This window comes from Stegostoma tigrinum, chromosome 30 (genome assembly GCF_030684315.1).
Source record: "Stegostoma tigrinum isolate sSteTig4 chromosome 30, sSteTig4.hap1, whole genome shotgun sequence".
Classification (NCBI taxonomy): Eukaryota; Metazoa; Chordata; class Chondrichthyes; order Orectolobiformes; family Stegostomatidae; genus Stegostoma; species Stegostoma tigrinum.
Window position 1 is genome coordinate 23,352,323 of NC_081383.1, and position 19,699 is coordinate 23,372,021.

At 39.5% G+C, this 19,699-nt stretch overlaps 1 protein-coding gene across 5 annotated transcripts in view; it reads right to left on the reverse strand.

The window, feature by feature from the left end:
• Window positions 1-19,699, reverse strand: part of LOC125466080 (leucine-rich repeat and immunoglobulin-like domain-containing nogo receptor-interacting protein 2) — a 185,635-nt gene that overhangs the window by 7,034 nt on the left and 158,902 nt on the right. Inside the window, exon 2 of one of the 5 annotated variants that reach the window (XM_059638530.1) lies at window positions 1,931-2,047. The exons of the other annotated variants lie outside the window; for them this stretch is intronic. Within the exon in view, the coding sequence (XP_059494513.1) occupies window positions 1,931-1,954 (24 nt within the window). The 5' untranslated portion in view covers window positions 1,955-2,047. The remainder of the gene's footprint in view (window positions 1-1,930; window positions 2,048-19,699) is intronic. 5 annotated transcript variants of the gene reach the window in all.

The following is a 19,699-nucleotide window of genomic DNA, read 5'->3' on the forward strand; positions in this document are numbered from 1 at the left end:
TGCAATGGTCAGCATCTCAGCAAGTTAAAGACTGCAGAAGAAAGCAACACGCATAGAGATAACAAGGTGTAGAGCTGGATTAACACAGCAGGCCAAGCAGCATCAGAGGAGCAGGAAAGCTGATGTTTCGGGTCTGGATCTCAGTGCCAGAGCAAGCTGGTGATTCTTCTGGATAGCATTCTGAAGGAGGGTCCGGACCCAAAAAATCAGCTTTCCTGCTCCTCTGATGCTCCTTTGCCTGCTGTATTCATCCAGCTTGGCACCTTGTGGTCTCAGAATTTCCAGCATCGGCAGCTCCTACTATCTGAACACACAAAGAGATGTATCTTGAAGATAGCTTTAAGCTGGAGCTCTAATATTCTAATGGATAGTGTTCCTACCACTGAAGTAGAAAGTCTGGGCTCAAGGCTCACTCTAGGACCTGATGGCTACGGAAAGTACATTCAAAATGGAGCTAAACTTGATGAATATTAAATTGGACGCCTTTCCCTCATACTCCAAATACAGGTGATAAGAATAGAAGGTATTCCTAATAGCCATGTGATAGAAGTAAGAAGGGAGCTCAAACCCAAACACAGTTGAATAACAGTTACACATTCCTCTCTCTGAACCATACCTTAAACATAATGGGATATCATCTCTTTACTCCTGTAACACAATATACATTTTGTTTTAAACCACTTCTGGAGACCATTTGCGGTGAGAATTAATGTTTTACTGGATTCCAGGAATTGGAAAAGAGTTTTAGAACAAAAAAGATGAGACAACAAAAGCTTGTCTAATAAATAAATCAAAAGTACACAAAACAGGTAAGGTTGCTGTGGTCACACCAATGGCCAGAAGGAGCTACAGTTCTATGGGATAAATCATGACTTACGTGATGAGATTGAGTTATCAACTTCTTTGGATTTACATCACTCCCAATTGATTTCAGTGGAATTATAAAACAGGCTGATTCTATCACACAATCTAACTCTCATATTAAGTCAATATTGCCCTATTCTTTCAAAAACTTATGTTGAGTTTTCTTTTATAGACATTAATGTAGGTAAATAACTTTTATTAGAAATCTTCCTCTTGCTACTATCTGTTATTGTCATGACCACAGATCATCCCTGCTTCACTTCTGGATATGTTAAACTTTTAGTTGCAACATATAAAACAAATGGGGGAAATATAGTCAAAAAAGAATTACAGATGTAATTTTTGTGGCTCTCCAAACAGGAATCCTAGAATGTTACTCTTGAAGGTGTCAAGGAAACTTTAAAGAGAACTGAGTATTTCAGACTGTCAATATGATGAGAGAAAAGACAGCAGTCTAGATATGAGAGATAGTAGGAACTGCCAATGCTGGAAAATCTGAGATAACAACGTGTAGAGCTGGATGAACACAGCAGGCCAAGCAGCATCAGAGGAGCAGAAAAGCTGATGTTTTGGGTCTGGACCCTTCTTTAGAATGTGCTAGTGGGCTGGGTTGCTCATGTGTGCCAGTGGGCTGAGGTACTTATATGGACAAGCATGGGTTTGTGTGTTAGTGTGATGTGAAAGTAACAGTTGAAGGACCATCCTGTAGTCCTTCTGCATTCTACATCCTGGAAGCTAGTAAGCAGGCAAGGCTCCCTCGGTCGGAGTACTGGAAGCCCGTTAGCAAGCTAATTCAAAAGGAAATGTGACAAATAACTTCACAAAACCTGCAAAGCCAGGAATTTAGAAATCAACTAAATTATCATGTTTATAATGCTCAATTATCAAGATTCTGCTGTCTTCACACATGACTCACTGGCTAATTTGTGTACCTTTTATCTTTTACTTCAGTACTCCTTTCTCATTCCTGATCAGTGTACATGTACATTGCATTATTATTTATTCTTGTGATTTATAAAGAAGAAACCTCATACTTTCATTTACTTAAGGGGGATTAAATTTATACCTTTGAGTGAACATGAAGGTTCATTTGTTCTGGGCGAAAGGAATCCACTAGAGGAAGGATCTTATCAAAATGACTTTGTTGCAGATGACTCAAACTTGACAATTTGGTGTATCCTATCTGGAACAATAACATGGGTAACCTTACTTGTGAACTGGTTGCAACATTAAACATTGTTACATTAATCACAGAGATAAATATTGCTATATTCACTACTTCTGGTAAAATTGTCAGAGTTCTCTATAGGAAATAACACTTAAAGATTTTTTGTTGTCCTACGTTCTTAAATTTGTGAATTATTGAGAAGATCAGTCTGTCTGTTATAGCAATAACTATTACTTGATTGGATGTGAGTGCAGTGGTGAATGTTATCATCCTTCAGTCATTAATTCTGCAACTGTTGTATTCATTTCCGTGACATTTCCCTGTTGAAGGTGACCAAATGTTTTTGAGTAACCACAGCAGTTTCATTTTATCTGAGTTCAGAAGAAGTCATAATGAACTTGAAACATTAACTCTGTTTCTCTCTCCACAGATGTTCCCAAACCTACTGTGTTTGTTTCTATTTTATCCCTGACACAGTGAATAATGTGGTTTGGAAAATTGAGGATTTTGGAGTATTTATTGTGAAAGGGGCCAGATGCAAGTCCTGGTCCAAATTAGCAAGCCTGAGCCAGGGCAAAAGTTCGACTTGTGACACACGCATTTGGGACAGTAACTGGAAAATGTAATCATGGGATTTTTCTCCTTATTGCTACCTCTGCTGGAAGCTGATGTCAAAATGATTACTGACAGCAGTAGGACATCCCATCATACTGTATAAGTTTGTAAACTTTGCGCAGGTTGCACCATATAGAATTTGCAAAGTTGTATGAAGTGTGAACATTGTGTAAAATTTGCTGCTGTTTGTAGAAAATAAAATCCAGTTTTGTATTTCCATAACTGTGTAGGCCATGGAATTTTCTCCCTTTCAAGGCTCAGAGCTGAAGAATAACCATTAAAGAACCATTAGTGGTCTTCAAGCAGTAATAAAGCTACAGGTCTGTATAAGTTCCTCAAGTGAGATACAGCCATGGATTAAATATGGAGGATTTAAGGCAAATAACTACCAAAATATTATATTTATGAACTTATTCAAGGAGTCATGATGTATTCATTTGCAAGAATAGATTGCATCTGAGCTTTGGCAGAATGTCAAAATTTTGCATGCTATATGTTTGGCATTCGTCTTTGCTAATGAAAATGCTAGCCAGTTAGTTAAACACAATTTTTCCATTAAAAAATCCATGCTGATTCTTCTAAATCAATCCACATTTTTCCAAGTCTCAGAACACAGACAATAGCTGCTGCAAAATGGTTTGATTTCTCCCTGACTATACAACAGGGAAAAACTGCACTGCAGGGAAACTGTACTCATTGGGATTTGGGATCAGAATTCCCAGCTGGAAATGCAGATCTCAGTATTCATATTAGGAAAAAAATGAATAGAGTAGAAATCTGACTATGATTACCACTTCACAGAATAGCCGATTCAGTGCAGTCTCACAAAATCACTATATGTGACTACTGTGCTGGCAAATTGCTTACCACATTCATCACTGTTATTTTAAATGCCTCCATTAAAGTAACCAGTTAACCTCTGGTTCAAACTAATGGAAAGATTGGGTTGAACATTAGTTTGATAGTACTTTTGGTACTTCTGAATCTCTGTCAGCATCAAGAGACTTGACCAAAAGACTAATCATTGACTGATCGTTTTTAAAATTCATTCATGTGAATGTAGATGTCGTTGGTAAGGTCCATTTATTGCCCATTCCTAATTACCCTGATGAAGGTGGTGGCATTCTTGAACTGCTGCAGAACATGGCGAGGGGCAGGGACACTGACAACATTTCAGGAAGCAAGTTTTAGGATTTTGACCCAGCGACAGTAAAGGAACAACATTATAGCTCCAAATGAGGATGGTATTTCACTTGGAGGGGTATTTTCAGGTGTGGTGTCCCTGTGTGACTGCAGCCTTTGTCTTTTGAGTTTGCAGATTTTGAAGGTGCTGTCAGAGGAAGCTTGGTGAGTTGCTGCCGTGCATCTTGTCGTTGCCACACACTGCTTCTGTGGTGCAACAGTGAGTGTTTAAGCTGGTGGATTGGTTACTTTTGTCCTGGATGCTGTCAAGCTGCTTTAGTGGAGATGCAGCCATCGTGACAAGTGGAGAGTATTCCATTACACCCCTGACTTGTGCCTTTTCGAATGATGGACAGGCTTTATGGAGGCAGGAGAACAGTTACTTGCTGCAGATTTCCTCTCCAATAGCAAAACATCCAAATAACAGAATTCTTATTTTATATGTGAATTATTTTAAAATACAGTGAATTTGGTGGTACAGATCTTTAGAAAATTGCACTTTGACATTGTCAACCAGAACTGTGAAGTTTGGTTACAGAGATAAAACACAGGTGGCATGGTGGATCAATGGTTAGTACTGCAGCCTCACAGCACCAGGGATCTGGATTCAATTCCAGCCTCAGGTAACCGTCTGTGTGGAGTTTGCACATTCTCCCCGTGTCTGTGTGGGTTTCCTCTCGGTGCTCTGGTTTCCTCCCACAGTCCAAAGATGTGCAAGCTAGGTGGATTAGCCATGCTAAATTGCCTGTAGTGTTCAGGGATGTATAGGTTAGGTGGATTTATAGGTGTCTGGGTGTCAGGGTCAGCGTGGACTTGTCAGGCTGAAGGGCCTGTTTCCACACTGAAGGGATTCTATGAAAAACAATGGTCTAAAAGCAAATTCTTAAATATTTGGTTACATAGCAGCATAAATATTGGCATTAAAAAAGCAAACTGAAGGAACTCATGGCTGTAATTCTTAAAAGAAATTAAATGCACTCTTACACTTGTAATCAATGCAAACTTGGTGAAACAAATGTCACACAAAATTATGCAATTTTATTCTACCAAATGAGGCACATTTGGAACATCATGCTATTGGTTGCTATCTGCAAAAGTTCTCCTTCACTTTCTTTCCCTTGTAACCTTATAAATTTGTATGCTTTGTCACAGGTCGTTTTTAGTCAACCTGTTCAGATTGTTATGAACACTTCTGGAGCAGGTGGGACATGAACCCCAGCTTCCTAGTCAGAGGTGGTGACATTACCACTGCACCACAACGGGCATGCAATATTGCTACATGAGACAGCCATATTTATGTTATGATCTGTTAGGATCAGTAACTTATTTTGTTTAAGCCAAGTTTCAAATCCCAGATATTTCGTACGACAGTCACAAGATTCCACAGCTTAGAACAAAGATAAACTTTACAAGATTGGAGAAGTAAAACAATCCACTCTCTATACAACTGATGCTCCAACATCCAAAATTAACATAAACTAAACATGGGCGAACAAAACCAATCAAATAGCATGTACAGTCATTTTGCAGCAATTTACCATGAGCTGACTTACATCTGAGAGCGTATTTCGCTATTTTGATAATACAATACTCCCGTGTCTAAACGCAGGCATGATCACGGCTCCTCAGCCAACAATACTCACCTGCTAGCTACTTGATCTCTTGTCCTGAGATTGCATTCCACTGATCTTCACAAGACTAAATTCCATTGTTTAGGAGCAGATTCTACTGGCCACAGCTGCAGGGAGTCAGCTAACAGTAGCGCTTCAGCAAAATGGACTTACCTTCACTGACTATTTGTCATTTACTGACTAAAACCCCCAAACTATTGTTCACTGACACTTGAACTGTTTTGAGTGATGTGCTAAAACCCTTGCCCACACAAACTTGTTCCTTCAAATATTGAAGCATTTCTGACAATTTTGCCCCTGCTGCAAATTTCAGCGAACTAACCAACTAACTAAATCCACATCTGCCAGATTCAACACACGCACAATAAGATCAGATTTTATCACAGTTTAAATTCTAGCTAGGATACCTCACAAATATTTCAACGCCTGGGAAAGGGTGCAGAGGAAATAAGATTTTTAAAAACCTTTTCAAAGGATGTAACTATTGCTGGCAAGCTTGCTACCCTTTTATAATTGCTTCTTGTCCAATTCTCCCACGCATTTTGTTCTAGCCTATGCCACTCATACTCAGGCTATACGATTATGCCTGTGGTCTCTTAACAACAATATATCAGTAACGGTAACTCCTATTCTTCTCATCAGTTACATTAGTGCAGTATAACATGCCCAGCCACACTGTACTATGCAAGGAGATCAATGTCGTGGCTCAATATGGAGATCTGAGATATGGAACCTTATCCAGGTGTAAGTTGCATTTGCAAAGTACTAATGCTGTACTGGGGGATTGAAGTACAGCCATAAATGCAAAACTATAGCACCACCTCCCAAAAAAAACTACCTGTGAATGTCAAAGACCATGACATTAAATAATTAGGTGTGTGTCTGGCAGTTCCAAAGCGTCATGTTCCAATGTCAGCCATGAAAAATGATGCAGAAATGACAAACCCAGATGAGGTTTTTAATTTTGTGGCTGCATAATTTTGTGCATCTAACATGACAGGGGGCCAATTGATGCAAAAAAATGGATAAACTATTTTTAGTTCAGCAGCTGTCTGGATGACATAAACTCACTGTAGGGAAACGGTTGGAGAAATGTGAATTTTATTTTCAATAATGGCATTAACTTTAAATTGAGTCAGCAGAACAGTGAGAAAATATTATAGTGTAGAATAACTCAGATTCTGAAGTTCAATAGCTCTCCCAAATAAAGACAAAGGTCGTATGATATTATGAAATTTAATATGATTGCTGCGTCTAAGTCTGAAACTATTTTATGAAATGAAATTAAATAAGACTTACTGCTAAACAGCATTATCCTATAACTCTTTTAGAATACTTCTTTTGACAATATAAGCAGCTTTTGATACAGATGAATAGTTAGGAAAGGCACTTAAACAAAAGCACATTTAAAATAAAGCTCATAACAGACTGCCAGGAAAAATGAATGTTCAGTTTATTTTACTACAAGTTATCCAGTCTCTGGAATATCCATGTTAATTGTTCTGCAATAATCCTGAGGGACTTGACTAACATATGGCACAGTACACAAACTGTGTTCAATGTTTCATTTGGATCGTAAATACACAATCTTATCTGAGTTCTAATTGAATGCTGCTGTGATATCTGTCGACCTAAATTCTGTATTACTTCAATCTGCACTGCATTCTCATGCTTGGGAATAGTTTGCTGAGTTATTGACTCTCATGGAATGAGCTATATTTCCTCATGTCCTGTGCTAAGGACAGGCAAGCCTATGCTTCCTATTGACTGAACGAGGAGAAGCAATCTGAATAGTAATGTTCCCAGAGCAAACTTACTGACTATAAAATATGATAGCTCAATATCCTTGAATCTTTCTGGCTGCAGGATAAATTTAGTTTAGAAGACCGTGGCCCTCAGAAAGGATCAAGGAATACTGGGGGTAATATTGGAAATTGCAGAAATGAGTTGACTCTGGCTAAAGTTAGAAGCAGCACCTCATTGTTACAATTGTATGATTATGATTCGATAATTATTATGGGAGAAAATAACTGTTTCAAAGGCTACCTATTAAAAGGAAAAAAAAGAGCAAATCCGCCTCCAACTAAACCCAAACCTCACCCCCTCAAAAAAGGCTACTGCAAGTCACTAGACTATATAACTGCGAGCTGCACGCTTCACATTACTAAGAGCTTGCGACAGAGAATGAAAGTATGTGAACTCTACATTAGGAGTGAACAGCAGACTGGAAGAAGAACATCAAAGGGCCCGGCACAATTGACTTTGTTTTATGGAATCCTGAATCCTTCAAAATTGTCAATTTTGAGCTCTGATCTGTTTAAACCTCTGTAGGAGGCCATTTTAAGCCTAATCTCCCCAGGAAGGTCTGCAAGGCAACACCTTCAGCGAAGAGAGGTCTCATCTCATGATAAAGGTTCCCTCAGAAATCAACCACAGTAATACTGAAAGCATCCCATCAATCTGCAAGAGTCATAGCTGCAGAATTAGTGAAGAACAACAAAGTTTCTTCTCTCTCTCAAAGCTGGCATGACTTACTTTGGCTGTATAAAAAATGCCCTTCATACAACTACAGAAGCCATCATAGCTCATTGATCTGAATTCAAGTTTAACTGCTTGTATTAGCCACTCCAACAAGACTAGGCTGTGATGATATGCCACAGAGACTAATTAGAACTTGCCTTTTTTTTGTCTTATTTCTTCTCTTTTGACTGTAGCATTTGTCAGTTTTTAAGTTCATAACTTTGTCTTTTTAGTCTGAAGCAAGCTTCGGTAATAGCTTGTAGTAAGATAACCTTTAACCTGTTAAAACAAAATGCTTGACTTCTGGGTTACTTTGATTTAAACTTCCAAATGAAAAACTGGGGCTAAGTGAGCCATATTTAATACAGTGATCAAGTCCTGTTTGTTGCAACACTTATTAATAGCTTTTTACTCTATTTCCCACCTCGTAGCTAGTCAAATTGATCGCTGGTCAGTGTGAAAGCCAACAGTAAAAATCTGCAATGAAAAATAATCAAGGATGGTGTCCATCAGGGAAATTGAGCAAATTATTGTAAATGGGAACGAGGGGAAAACTTTGCACTGGTTTGAGTGACAGGGAATCATTGTCACAAAGGAAGATAGCTGCAGTTGTTAGGGGTCAGTCATTTTAGCTCCACAATATCTCGACAGCTGTTCTTCAGTGTAGTGTCTTTGGCCTAACTATCTTCAGCTACTTTATCAATGACCTTCTGTCCATAAGGTCAGAAGTGGGAATGTTGACTGATGATTGAACAATTAGCACTGTTCATGACTAGTCAGATACTGAAACGGTCTGTGGTTAAATACAGCAAGACTTCAATAATGTCCAGGCTTGAGCTTTTTTAAAATCCATTCATGGATATGGGTATTGCTGGCTTGGCCAACATATAATAGGCATTTATTGCCCATTTATTGGGGTGAGAAGTGGCAAGCAACATTTGAACCATACAAGTGCTGGGCAATCACCATCTCCAACAAGACAAAATCTAATCCTCATTCAGTTGCATTACTGCCATTGAATCCCCCACTGTCAACGTCCTGGAGAGGTTGCCACTGACCTGCAACTCAACTGGATTTGACATATACAACAGCAGGTCAAATGCTTGAAGCCATGCAGTGACAACCTCACCTCCTGACTCTTAGAGTCATAGAATTCTCACAGTGCAAAAAGAGGACATTTGGCCCATCATGTCTGCACTGAACCACCAAACAGCATGCCAATCAGACGCACTTATCGCTGTAAGCTTACATTTAGCTTGGCCAATCCACCTAACCTGCACATCTTTGGACTGTGGGAAGAAACTGCAACACCCGAAGAAAATCTGCACAGACATGGGGAGAACATGCAAACTCCACATAGGCAGTCACCTGATGCTGGAATCAAACCTGGGTTCCTGGTACCTGGCAACAGGGTTAACCACACAGCCACCAAAACCATCCACCATCTTTCAAACCCAAGTCAGAGTCTGATGGAATATTCCCCACTTTCCTGGATGACTGAAGTCCAGGGCAAATGATGCACGTTCAAATCATTGCCAAAATGTCAGGAACAGAATCTCTTTTACATATTATACTGATAGACTCAGTTCTCCAGGCAGAGTTTCATGATGCACCAAAACCCAAAATACAGGGTTTCCCAAAATGAGGATTGCACCCCTGAATTGCTGTGAATTTCAACGTTGGGGTTACATAATGCTCCAAAGCTCCTAAAACACAGGATTTCTCAAAGTTGGGGCCACAGCCCCTGTGGCTGTTATGGCCAATCCTCCCTTCCTCCTCTTCGTCTTAGCTATTTTCTCCTCATATCTCCCCTCCTCCCAAATCCTCAATGGGCCACAATGATTTTCTAGCTTTAAAATGAGAGGGATTGGAAAGCACTGGCAAAACAGTTAAAACAGAAGCAAGTGCGTTCATGGCTAGTAGAGTCAGGTTTTGCCAAATTACTTAAATTTTCCACTAACCTTCTACATGTCACAAATTACAAATGATGAATCATGTTTACGAAGAATCAAAATTAAAAATGGAATTGAGTGATTACAGCAGAGTTTGCTGGCTTGTGAAATTTTTCAATTCTGATTCCAAAACAATGAAGGCATTGCCAAGTCCTAAATGTCACTGTGATAATATATAATTTAATCTGAGCATGTCATTTGCTGCATTGTCACTGGGTAAATCTCCTGGATTTGATTTCAACAACAATTCAGGGAAAACATGGACCACCACCTTCTTAAGATAACTAGGAAAAGCCAAAAACGCAATGTGCTTTGTGTAGGTCCAGCAATGAGATCAAAGACTGAAGCCTGCAATATGATGTTCATAAGTGAAATTTGTATTTACAAAATGGTCCGTATAGCAAAGTGGAACAAGTTATAAATCTGTTTAATAGCCTGTACTTACTGACTGTTTTGAAACCTGAGACAAAAAGAATACAATAATAAGTCTTTGTTTAAATATGACTATTCGTAGCTGCATAGAACAGAAGTTGACTAATTGATCTTGCTTCCCTGGATAGAAAATAAAACATACATTTATTGTTCCAATGATTAATGTGAATAGCGGCAGGAAGAGCCAGACGCATGAAGATTAACTTCTAGCGACTGCAAAGGTGGTGGTCTTTAGCCATGAATGCACTTGCTTTTGTTTTAACTGTTTTGCCAGTGCTTTCCAATCCCTTTCATTTTAAAGCTAGAAAATCATTGTGGCCCATTGAGGATTTGGAAGGAGGGGAGGTATGAGGAGAAAATAGCTAAGATGAAGAGGAGGAATGTTCATTGTAAAAGGTGTCCATAGGGAAGCTAATTCATAATCACCTTTTTTTAGCTAAAATAATAAAAGGACCTCTCATTAATTTTTTTTGCCTCCTGAGTGACAATAATTTAAGACTGAAGTGAAGTTTATAATGCAGAGAACACTTTCTTGTTCTCTATTTCCTCATGTGATGTAGGCATCACCGACAAGATTGGCATTTGTGGTCCATCTCTCATTGAACTTTGACTGAATGGCTTTCTGGGCCATTTCACAAAGAAGTTTAGAGTCAACCACATTGCTGAGAGTCTGAACTCACATGTAAACCAGATTCCCTTTTCAAAAAGGTTGTTGGACCAAATGGGTTTTTCCAACAATTAATGGTAGCTGCATGAGCACTATTGTAGCTGTGGCTTTCAATTCTCGATAATTAAAAATCACCAGCTAGTCTGGTAGAGTTTGAACATATGTCTGAAAGCATTAGCCTGAGCCTTTGAATTAACAGTCCAGTGAGATTACAATTTACACCACCATCTCCATGCTGAACGTGATCTGGGATCAATGAATTGTGCAGGCATGTACAGGTAAAAAGATAGATTATGATAATGCTCTAGTTTTCAGGGAATGGTTGAACTTTTACTAATCCTCTGACATCATTTTGTAATCAATTGTTGGAAGGATTCTGTTACCCACATAACTGACAGACAAAACAATTAAATCTTAAAATTAAGATTTTTCATAGTGGCTTCAGATAGCTATTGTTGTATATTTTTATTTAATCTGAACGCAATGGATTCACACACCTTTAAGAAGAACTTTAGCAGATTGAGGTCTTTTGATGATATTTAATTTGAAGAACTTGTGTCTCAAAGGATTTTACAGAAAATACAGCTCAGATAATACTCCGGTGGCAGAGTGGGATTAAATTAAATTTGTGTGGAATTAGCTATGCTTCGGTCACTGCTTTGATGAAATACAGAACTGCTTTAAATCACATTTAACTGATGTATGCCACGCAAAATCAATATCGATAACAGATATATACATAAGATTAATGCATGTGTTGTGTATTTAGGATTTATATTTCATGGGACCTCCAGGTAGATACAAATTAATTATTGTTAAAGGGAGAGCCGTATTTTAAACATGATGAACAGAGATTTATGATTACCTTTTTCAAAGTAAAGAAGCAATATAAACAGATTTGTAGAAGTGAGAAAAACGATCCAATGTACCTTCCTGAGCAGTTAGGTTGTTGAGTAGCCTTTTAAAGCAATTTGTGGAAGGGTTTAGCATGGAAACTACAGGATTATTGTGGTTAGAGGCCTAATGGTAAAAAGAGAATGACAGAAAACACACTGAAGTCGGCATCTGCAGTTCTTGCTATCTCACACTGAAGTCAGAACATCTTTTTGAATAAAGTATTGGAAGTGATCCTAAGACAGGATACAATTACACTATGTAAATGTGGCTTTTACACGGTGGGGGAGGGGGGGGGCGGTCTGCAGAGATTTTATTTTGGGATGAAGTCAAGCCAAACAAACTTAATGGTGTTCTTTGCAGAACTTACAAAGAAAATTCTGTGGATGCTGCATACGTAGATTTGTGAAACATTTTGAGGTTCTGTGCCACACAAATGTTTCACTGCAATACAGGAAGGAATTGATTTGCACACAAGTTTTTGAGAATATTTGGAGCTCAGGTTGTTGATGTAGTTGTTGAGCTGGTAAGTTTGCTTGCGGACGTTTTGTTGCCATAATAGGTAACAATTTCAGCGCGCCTCCGGTGAAGCACTGATGTTCTGTCCCACTTGCTATTCATATTTCTTGGTTTGTTGGGATGGGTGGCATCGCTTCTGGGTTCTTAGTGGTTGGTATATGGGGTTCAGCTCTACATGTTTGTTAATGGAGTGCGGGTTTGGGTGCCAGGCCTCTGGGAATTCTCGCGCTTGTCCTAGGATGGCTACATTCTCCCAGTGAAATTAGTGTCCCTTTTTGTCCATATGTACTGAAATGATTGATAGCTGATCATGTCTCTTGGTAGCTAGTTGGTGAGCAAGTCAACAACCGCATTGTGTGCAAATTCTCAGTAGAATTGAAAATTCACTGAAGTAGAGGGGGGTTTTAAATGGAGATACAGCTATGTTCACATGGTCAGCAGCTAGAGAACTGCACTAGTCGCTGCTTGCAGTGTGTGTGCAAATGATTTAAAGTTGGAAAGTTTAACTTTGCATGTGATATTGAATGAGGGATGACCTATCAACTACAAGCAAAAGGGAACTCAAACATAAAGATGTCTAAGTGTTTTGGTAAGGGGATAACTGGTTGCAAATTTGATTATATGCAATTGCAACATTATGGTAGCAGGAACAGGAGAGAGGATATAATTTAAAATGGCTGTCGCAACAGACATAACATAAAACTGAAGAGCGTGGAAGATTTAGTGAACAGCTTGCTCACAGTATTACCAAGAAAAGCTAATCAGATCGAGATAAATAGCCAGAAGGAAAAACACAAATCACAAGAGGTGACGTAGATTGTACATTTACATGGCTAAATTTAGAATACAGCATTCATAGATTCCCTACAAAGTGGAAGCAGGCTCTTCGGCCCAACAAGTCCACACTGGCCCTCAGAGTATCCCACCCAGACCCATCGCCCTGTAACCCACACTTCCCTGAACACTATGGGCAATTTAGCATGGCCAATCCACCTAGCCTGCACATCTTTGGACTATGGGAGGAAACTGGCACACCCATAGGAAACCCATGCAGACACAGGGAGAATGTGCAAACTCCACGCAGACAGTTGCCCAAGGATGGAATTGAGCCTAGGTTCCTGTCATTTTTAAGGCAGCAGTGCTAACCACTGAACTACTGTGCCACCCTGATTCTGTGTGTTGCCCTTGAACAAACATATTCAATATGGGAAACAAGGTGAAAGAGGCAAAGAGAGTGTTAGAACCAGACATCATGGAAACAGACCCTTTGATCCAACTAGTCTGTGCTGACCATGTTCCCAAACTAAACTAGTCCCACCTCCCTGTGCTTGACCCAAATATCTCCAAACCTTTCCAATTTATGGAAATATCCAAATGTCTTTTAAACATTCTAACTGTAGGTACATCCACTGCCGTCCCCACTGTTCATTCTACTCACAAACTACTCTCTGTGTAAAAGAAGTTGTCCATACATGTCCTTTTTAAATCTTTCTCCTCTGACCTTAAGAGTATCCCCCCTTGTTTTGAACTCCCCCAACTGAGGGAAAGGGCCCCCATCATTCACCTTATCTCTGTCCCTCATGATGTTATAGACTTCAATAAGGTTGTCCTGCAACCTTCTATGCTCCAGTGAAAAATATCCTAGTTTTGTCAGTCTATTTTCATATCTCAAACCCTCCATTACCAGCAACATCCTGCCAAATCTTTTCTGAACTCTTTCCAGTTTGATAATATTCTTCTTATAGCAAGGCGGCCAGAACCACACACAATACTCTAGAAGGACCTCAGTAACATCCTATACAACCTCAGCATGATGTCCTAACTCCTATACTCAAGGATCTAAGCAATGCTAAATGCCTTCTTAACCACTCTGAAATTTGCATCACAGGCAGACAAAGAATTAGGTACCAAGCCCTAGGTCTCTCTATTTTACAACAATACCCAGGGGCCTATCATTAATTGCTTAAGTCCTGTGCTTGTTCATTTTACTGAAATGCAATAATCACATTTATCCAAATTAAACTCCTTCTGCACGTCTCAGCTGTTGGCCCAATTGATTAAGATCACTTTGTAACCTTAGATAACCTTTTACACTGTCCACTACACTACCAATTTTGGAGTAATCTGCAAACTTACTAACCATGCCTCCTATAATGTCATCTATATAAATGACAAACAAAGGTGGACCCAGCACTGATTCCTGTGGAGCACTGCTGGTCACAGGCCTCAAGCCCAAATAACAACCCTCCACAACCATCCTCTGTCCCTTACCATAAATCCAATTTTGAATCCAACTGGTAAGCTCACCCTGAATCCCAGGTATTCTAACTTTACTAATTGGTCTACAAAGTGGAACCTTGTCAAAGGCATTACTAAAGTCCAAGTAAACCATGTCTGCTGCTCTGCCCACATCAATCTTCTTGGTTCTTTCACTAAAAAGAAAACTCAATCAAGTTTGTGAGACAAGATTTTCTTCACATAAAACCATGTTGACCATCCCATGCTGATGAAGGGCTAGGCCTGAAACAGCAGCCTTCCTGCTCCTCTGATGCTGCTTGGCATGCTGTGTTCATCCAGCTCTACACCTTGTTATCTTAGATACTCCAGCATCTGCAGTTCCTTCTCTCCCTAATCAATCATTGCTTTTCCAAATGCATGTAAATCCTATCTTTCAAAATCACCTTCAACTACTTACCCACCACCGATGTCAGACTCACGTGTCTGTTGTTTCCAGGCTTCTCCTCACAGCCTTTCTTAAACAATGGAACAACATTAGCCACCCTTCAATCCAACAGCACCTCACCCATGTTTACAGGTGATACAAATATTTCCGTAAGGGGCCCCACAATTTCCTCCCTAACTTCCAACAATAACTAATGGAAGGCATCTGATAACAAAGCAAAGATTGAATAGCCTGTGATTGCATATCCCAGAGAACAAAAAAAATCAAGAAAAATTATTCTTCAGATATTCAAGATCCAGATTGGAACAAATAAACTGAACCTTGAAACCACCACAAACTTAAGAGTCAGAAAACGTGGACAGCAGTCTTTTTTCTGATATTCCTGTAACGTTACTTGGGGCAAAATTTGACTTGGAAGAGGAAATAAAAGACCACAGTGTCACTTCTTGCTCTTTATCACATTCGGCCTGATGATTGCATCCATTGACTTCGATGAAATTGAATGTTTGATGGGGAATATAAATGTGATCCCACCTATTTTATATTGGTTTCCAAGTCAAATTTAACCTATCACAGGAAGTCCATCATAGTGTTCCTTATAAGCTGGTTATAGAGTGGGACGCTCCACTCAGAATGATAGTTAGATGGGCAGTGGGATTTCACAATCTGCTCTGTGCCTGGAACAATAGTCCTGAGTCATTTTTAATGGATGGCTCAGTAAGCTACAGGCACTGAACCAGCAATAACAGACAACTCCCCAATTAGGTTGGCAGGGGGTCCACTTTGTGGAAGCAAACAACTCCTTGCCTTACTGATGATGATTATCCAGAACCTCCACAGCTCTATTGCTGGAGTTGAGGTGGAAGAGCAGGGGAACTGTCTTGAAAATTAAACCCAAGTGCCAAATTTCTGGCTGCTGCAAAAGATCTGGAGAGAAATCGAAAGAGTTTCCAGGGAGTTCATTTCAATCTTAAAGGTGTCAGCAAGAAACCAAGAGACTGTAATTGCCTGTTAATCAATATTTTAGTACAAATAAACAGAGCATGCACATACATAGGTCCATTTCTCCTCAAAGTCTGGCCTACTAACCTTGTAACATACTCATTAGATGCTAGCCCCAAACCAGTATCTGAGTAAAAGAATGCTCTTAAACAGTTTACTGGAAAAGCTTGTGCATTCAGGCCATTTTTACATTATTTCTGAAATTTCCGTTGTTCACAAAGTTCTGACAGAAGTGTCAATGGGGCTGTTAGGGTATCTTGCAATGTACCATAATCATTTAAAATTATTTACTACATCAGTCTTTATTGTCCAAACAAGCCTGCATTGGAATTTCCCCATCTAACTGATCACTATAGTGTGAAGATAATTCAATGCAAAATCCATCTCTAAAATCAGCTTTTTAATTCCTAATACAGTCAATATAATTAAAATCTACTGTAATTGATTTAATCTTCTACTTCTTACTAAAGTGTGTGTCATTTGAGACTCATTCAGTAGCACTGTCAGCTCTGAATCAGATGGTAAAGGATGGCTTTTGCTGTTCTCTCGGATGGTTGTAAGGATCACGTGGCACAATTTTGAAGAAAAGCGTGGGAGCTACTTGAATGTCCTTACAACTACTTTCCTTCCATAAGCATTACAGAAACAGATTATTGAGCCAGTTGCTGTTTGTGGAGGTTTAATGTGTGCAAATTGGCTGTTTTGTTTCCAGAGACTGAACATCAAGGTCTCGAATTGGCTGTCAAGTCTTGGTACATTCAACAGTTTTGAAAGATGCTATGTAAATGCAAGACAATTTTTTTCACTCCTTTTTTAATCATTGTTTGTCAGCAAGCTGTTCTCAAAAATGAGATCATATTGATTTTTGTTTCTGAATTTATAGCTTTCCTTTGGAGAGCTGTAGCCTATTACAATCATAGAGGCATAGATTTGTACAGCATAGCAACAGGCCCTTCAGCCCACTATGCCTATGCTGACCAACAAACACCTAACTACACTAATCCCATTTACCTGCACTTGATCCATAGCCTGGAATGCCCCGGTATTTTAATTTCTCATTTAGATTATTTCTAAACATTGCAAGAGTATCTGCCTTTATCATTCTCTCAGGAAACATGTTCCATATATTTACTGACTTCTGGGTGACGTTTTTTTTTTCAGATCTCCTGTAAACCACCTAGTCGTCATCCTACGCATGTTCCCTCTGATCTCAGATATTTTTGCCATTGAGAAAAGATTCTGTCAATCTACCCTGTCTATATCTCCCATAAATTTTGTATGCCTCAATCAGATGCCCCCACCCCCTCAGCCTCATCTGCTCCATGGAAAACAAACAGGGTAGGTTGCTCAAAAGTGTAGATTGTGTAGGGGATTACTTAAAAAAGAAGTTAAGAGAGTATCCAACCTCTCCTCAGAACTGAGATTTTTCATCCCAGGTGAATCTCCTCTGCATCCTCTCTTATGCGATCATGTCCGCCCAACAGAATGGTGAACAGAACTGCACACAGTATCCCATCTGTGGCATAACAACTACTATATGAATCTGCATTAGGACTTCCTGGCTCCTAACTCTGGGTTAATGAAGGCATGTGCCCCATTTACCGTCTTCATCACCCGACTGACCTGCTCTAACACCTTCAGGGATCTGTGGTCTTGCCCCGAGGTCTCTTTGGTCCTCAATTATCCCTAGGGACCTAAAATTCATAGTATATATCCTTAATAGAACTCCCAAAATGCATCACCTTGTACTTATTGAGATAAATTCCATCTTCCATTGATCTGCCCAATTTCCCAGCTGATAAACCTCAGACTGTAGCCTGAGACCATTCTCCTCACTATCAACAACACCAACAATTTTCATGTCATCTGAAAACTTGCTAATTATTCCTTATATATCCAAGTAATTAGTATACGTAATAAACAGTAAGGGTCCCAGCACAGATCCCTGTCAAACACTGCTTATCACAAAAAGAACCCTCCATCATCACTTTTTGCTTCCTAGTTGTAAGCCAGTTTTGGATCCAGTTTGTCAACTTGCCTTAGAACCCATCAGCACTTACCTTTGTCCAGCTTTCTGTGTGGGACCTTGTCAAAGGCCTTATTGAAATCGATGAAAACACCATCAATTGCATTACATTCATCAACATATTTAATCATTTCTTCAAAAATCTCTATTACATTTGTCCTCTAACAAACCTATACTGACTATCCCTGATCTGCTTTTCCAAGTACTGATTATTCCTGTTGTTCAGGGCTTTTTCCAATAATTTTCCTGTTATTGACATCAGATAACCGATCTATAATTACTTGGACAATCCCTGTTACCCTTCTTGAAGAAAGGAACCAAACTAGCTATTCTCCACTTACCTGGCACTTCACCTGTGGCCAGCAAAGAATTAAATGTATCTGCCAGGGCCGCAGCAATCTCCTCCCTCATCTCCCATGGCAGCCTAAGATGCATCTCATCAGACACGGGAATTTTATGCGCCTTTATGCCCACTAAAACATCTAATACCTTCTCCTTTATGCCTCTGTGAATACTGATGAGAAATAATCATTTAAGACCTCACTCATGACTACTGGCTCCATACACAGTTTGCACTTTTGATCTCTAATAGGTCCCACTCTTACCCTGATATCCCTTTTATTATCAATATCATAATAAAAGCCTTGGGGCTTTCCTTGATCCCATCTGTCAAAGATATTTTGTGGCCCCTCTTTGCTCTCTTAACTTCCTTTATAAGCAATCCCCTACACAATCTACACTTTTGAACAACCTCTCCTGTTTTTAATCCACTGTACCTAACATAGGCCTCCTCTTCTTCCCTCTTCAAGCTCTTGATATCTCTTGACATGCAGGATTCTGTGGACTTGCTGCCCTTTTTTCTTTACTTTTAGGGGAACATACGCAACCTGAATTCTCACTTTTAAAAGACTCCCACTTTCCAAATATAGACTTACCTGCAAATGGCTGCTCCCAGGCTGTTCTCCCGAACCTGTCTAATGGTATGATTTCAGCCTTCCGTCAATTTATACACGTAACTTCTGCACTACCCTTACCCTTTCCATAATTACTTTGAAACTTACAGAGTTATGGTCAGTATCCTAAAAATGTTTGCCAACTGAAACTTCAACCGCTCGAATGGCTTCATTACCTCAGATCAGGTGCAGCATTGCCCCATCTCTAGTAGGGCTGTCTATGTACAGGCACAAAAAGCCCCCCTGGATGCACTTTAAAAATTCCACCCTGTTTAATCCTTTCACACTAAGGGTGGTTCCAGTTAATCTTAGCAAATTTGAAATCCTCTGCAACTATAACCCTGTTTCTCTCACACCTTTCTACAATTTACCTGCACATCTGCCCGTCTATCTCTGTCTTACTGTTGGGAGGTCTGTAGTATAATCCCAGAAAGGTAATCGCTCCTTGTTTTATTTCCAAGCTCTTCTGAAATGGTCTCATTTGAAGACCCTAAAAAGATGTCCTCCCTAATTACTGCAATGATGGTTTCCTTTATCAATGCTGCAATGCCTTCACCTCTCTTACAATGCCCCACCAAATCTGAAATTTTG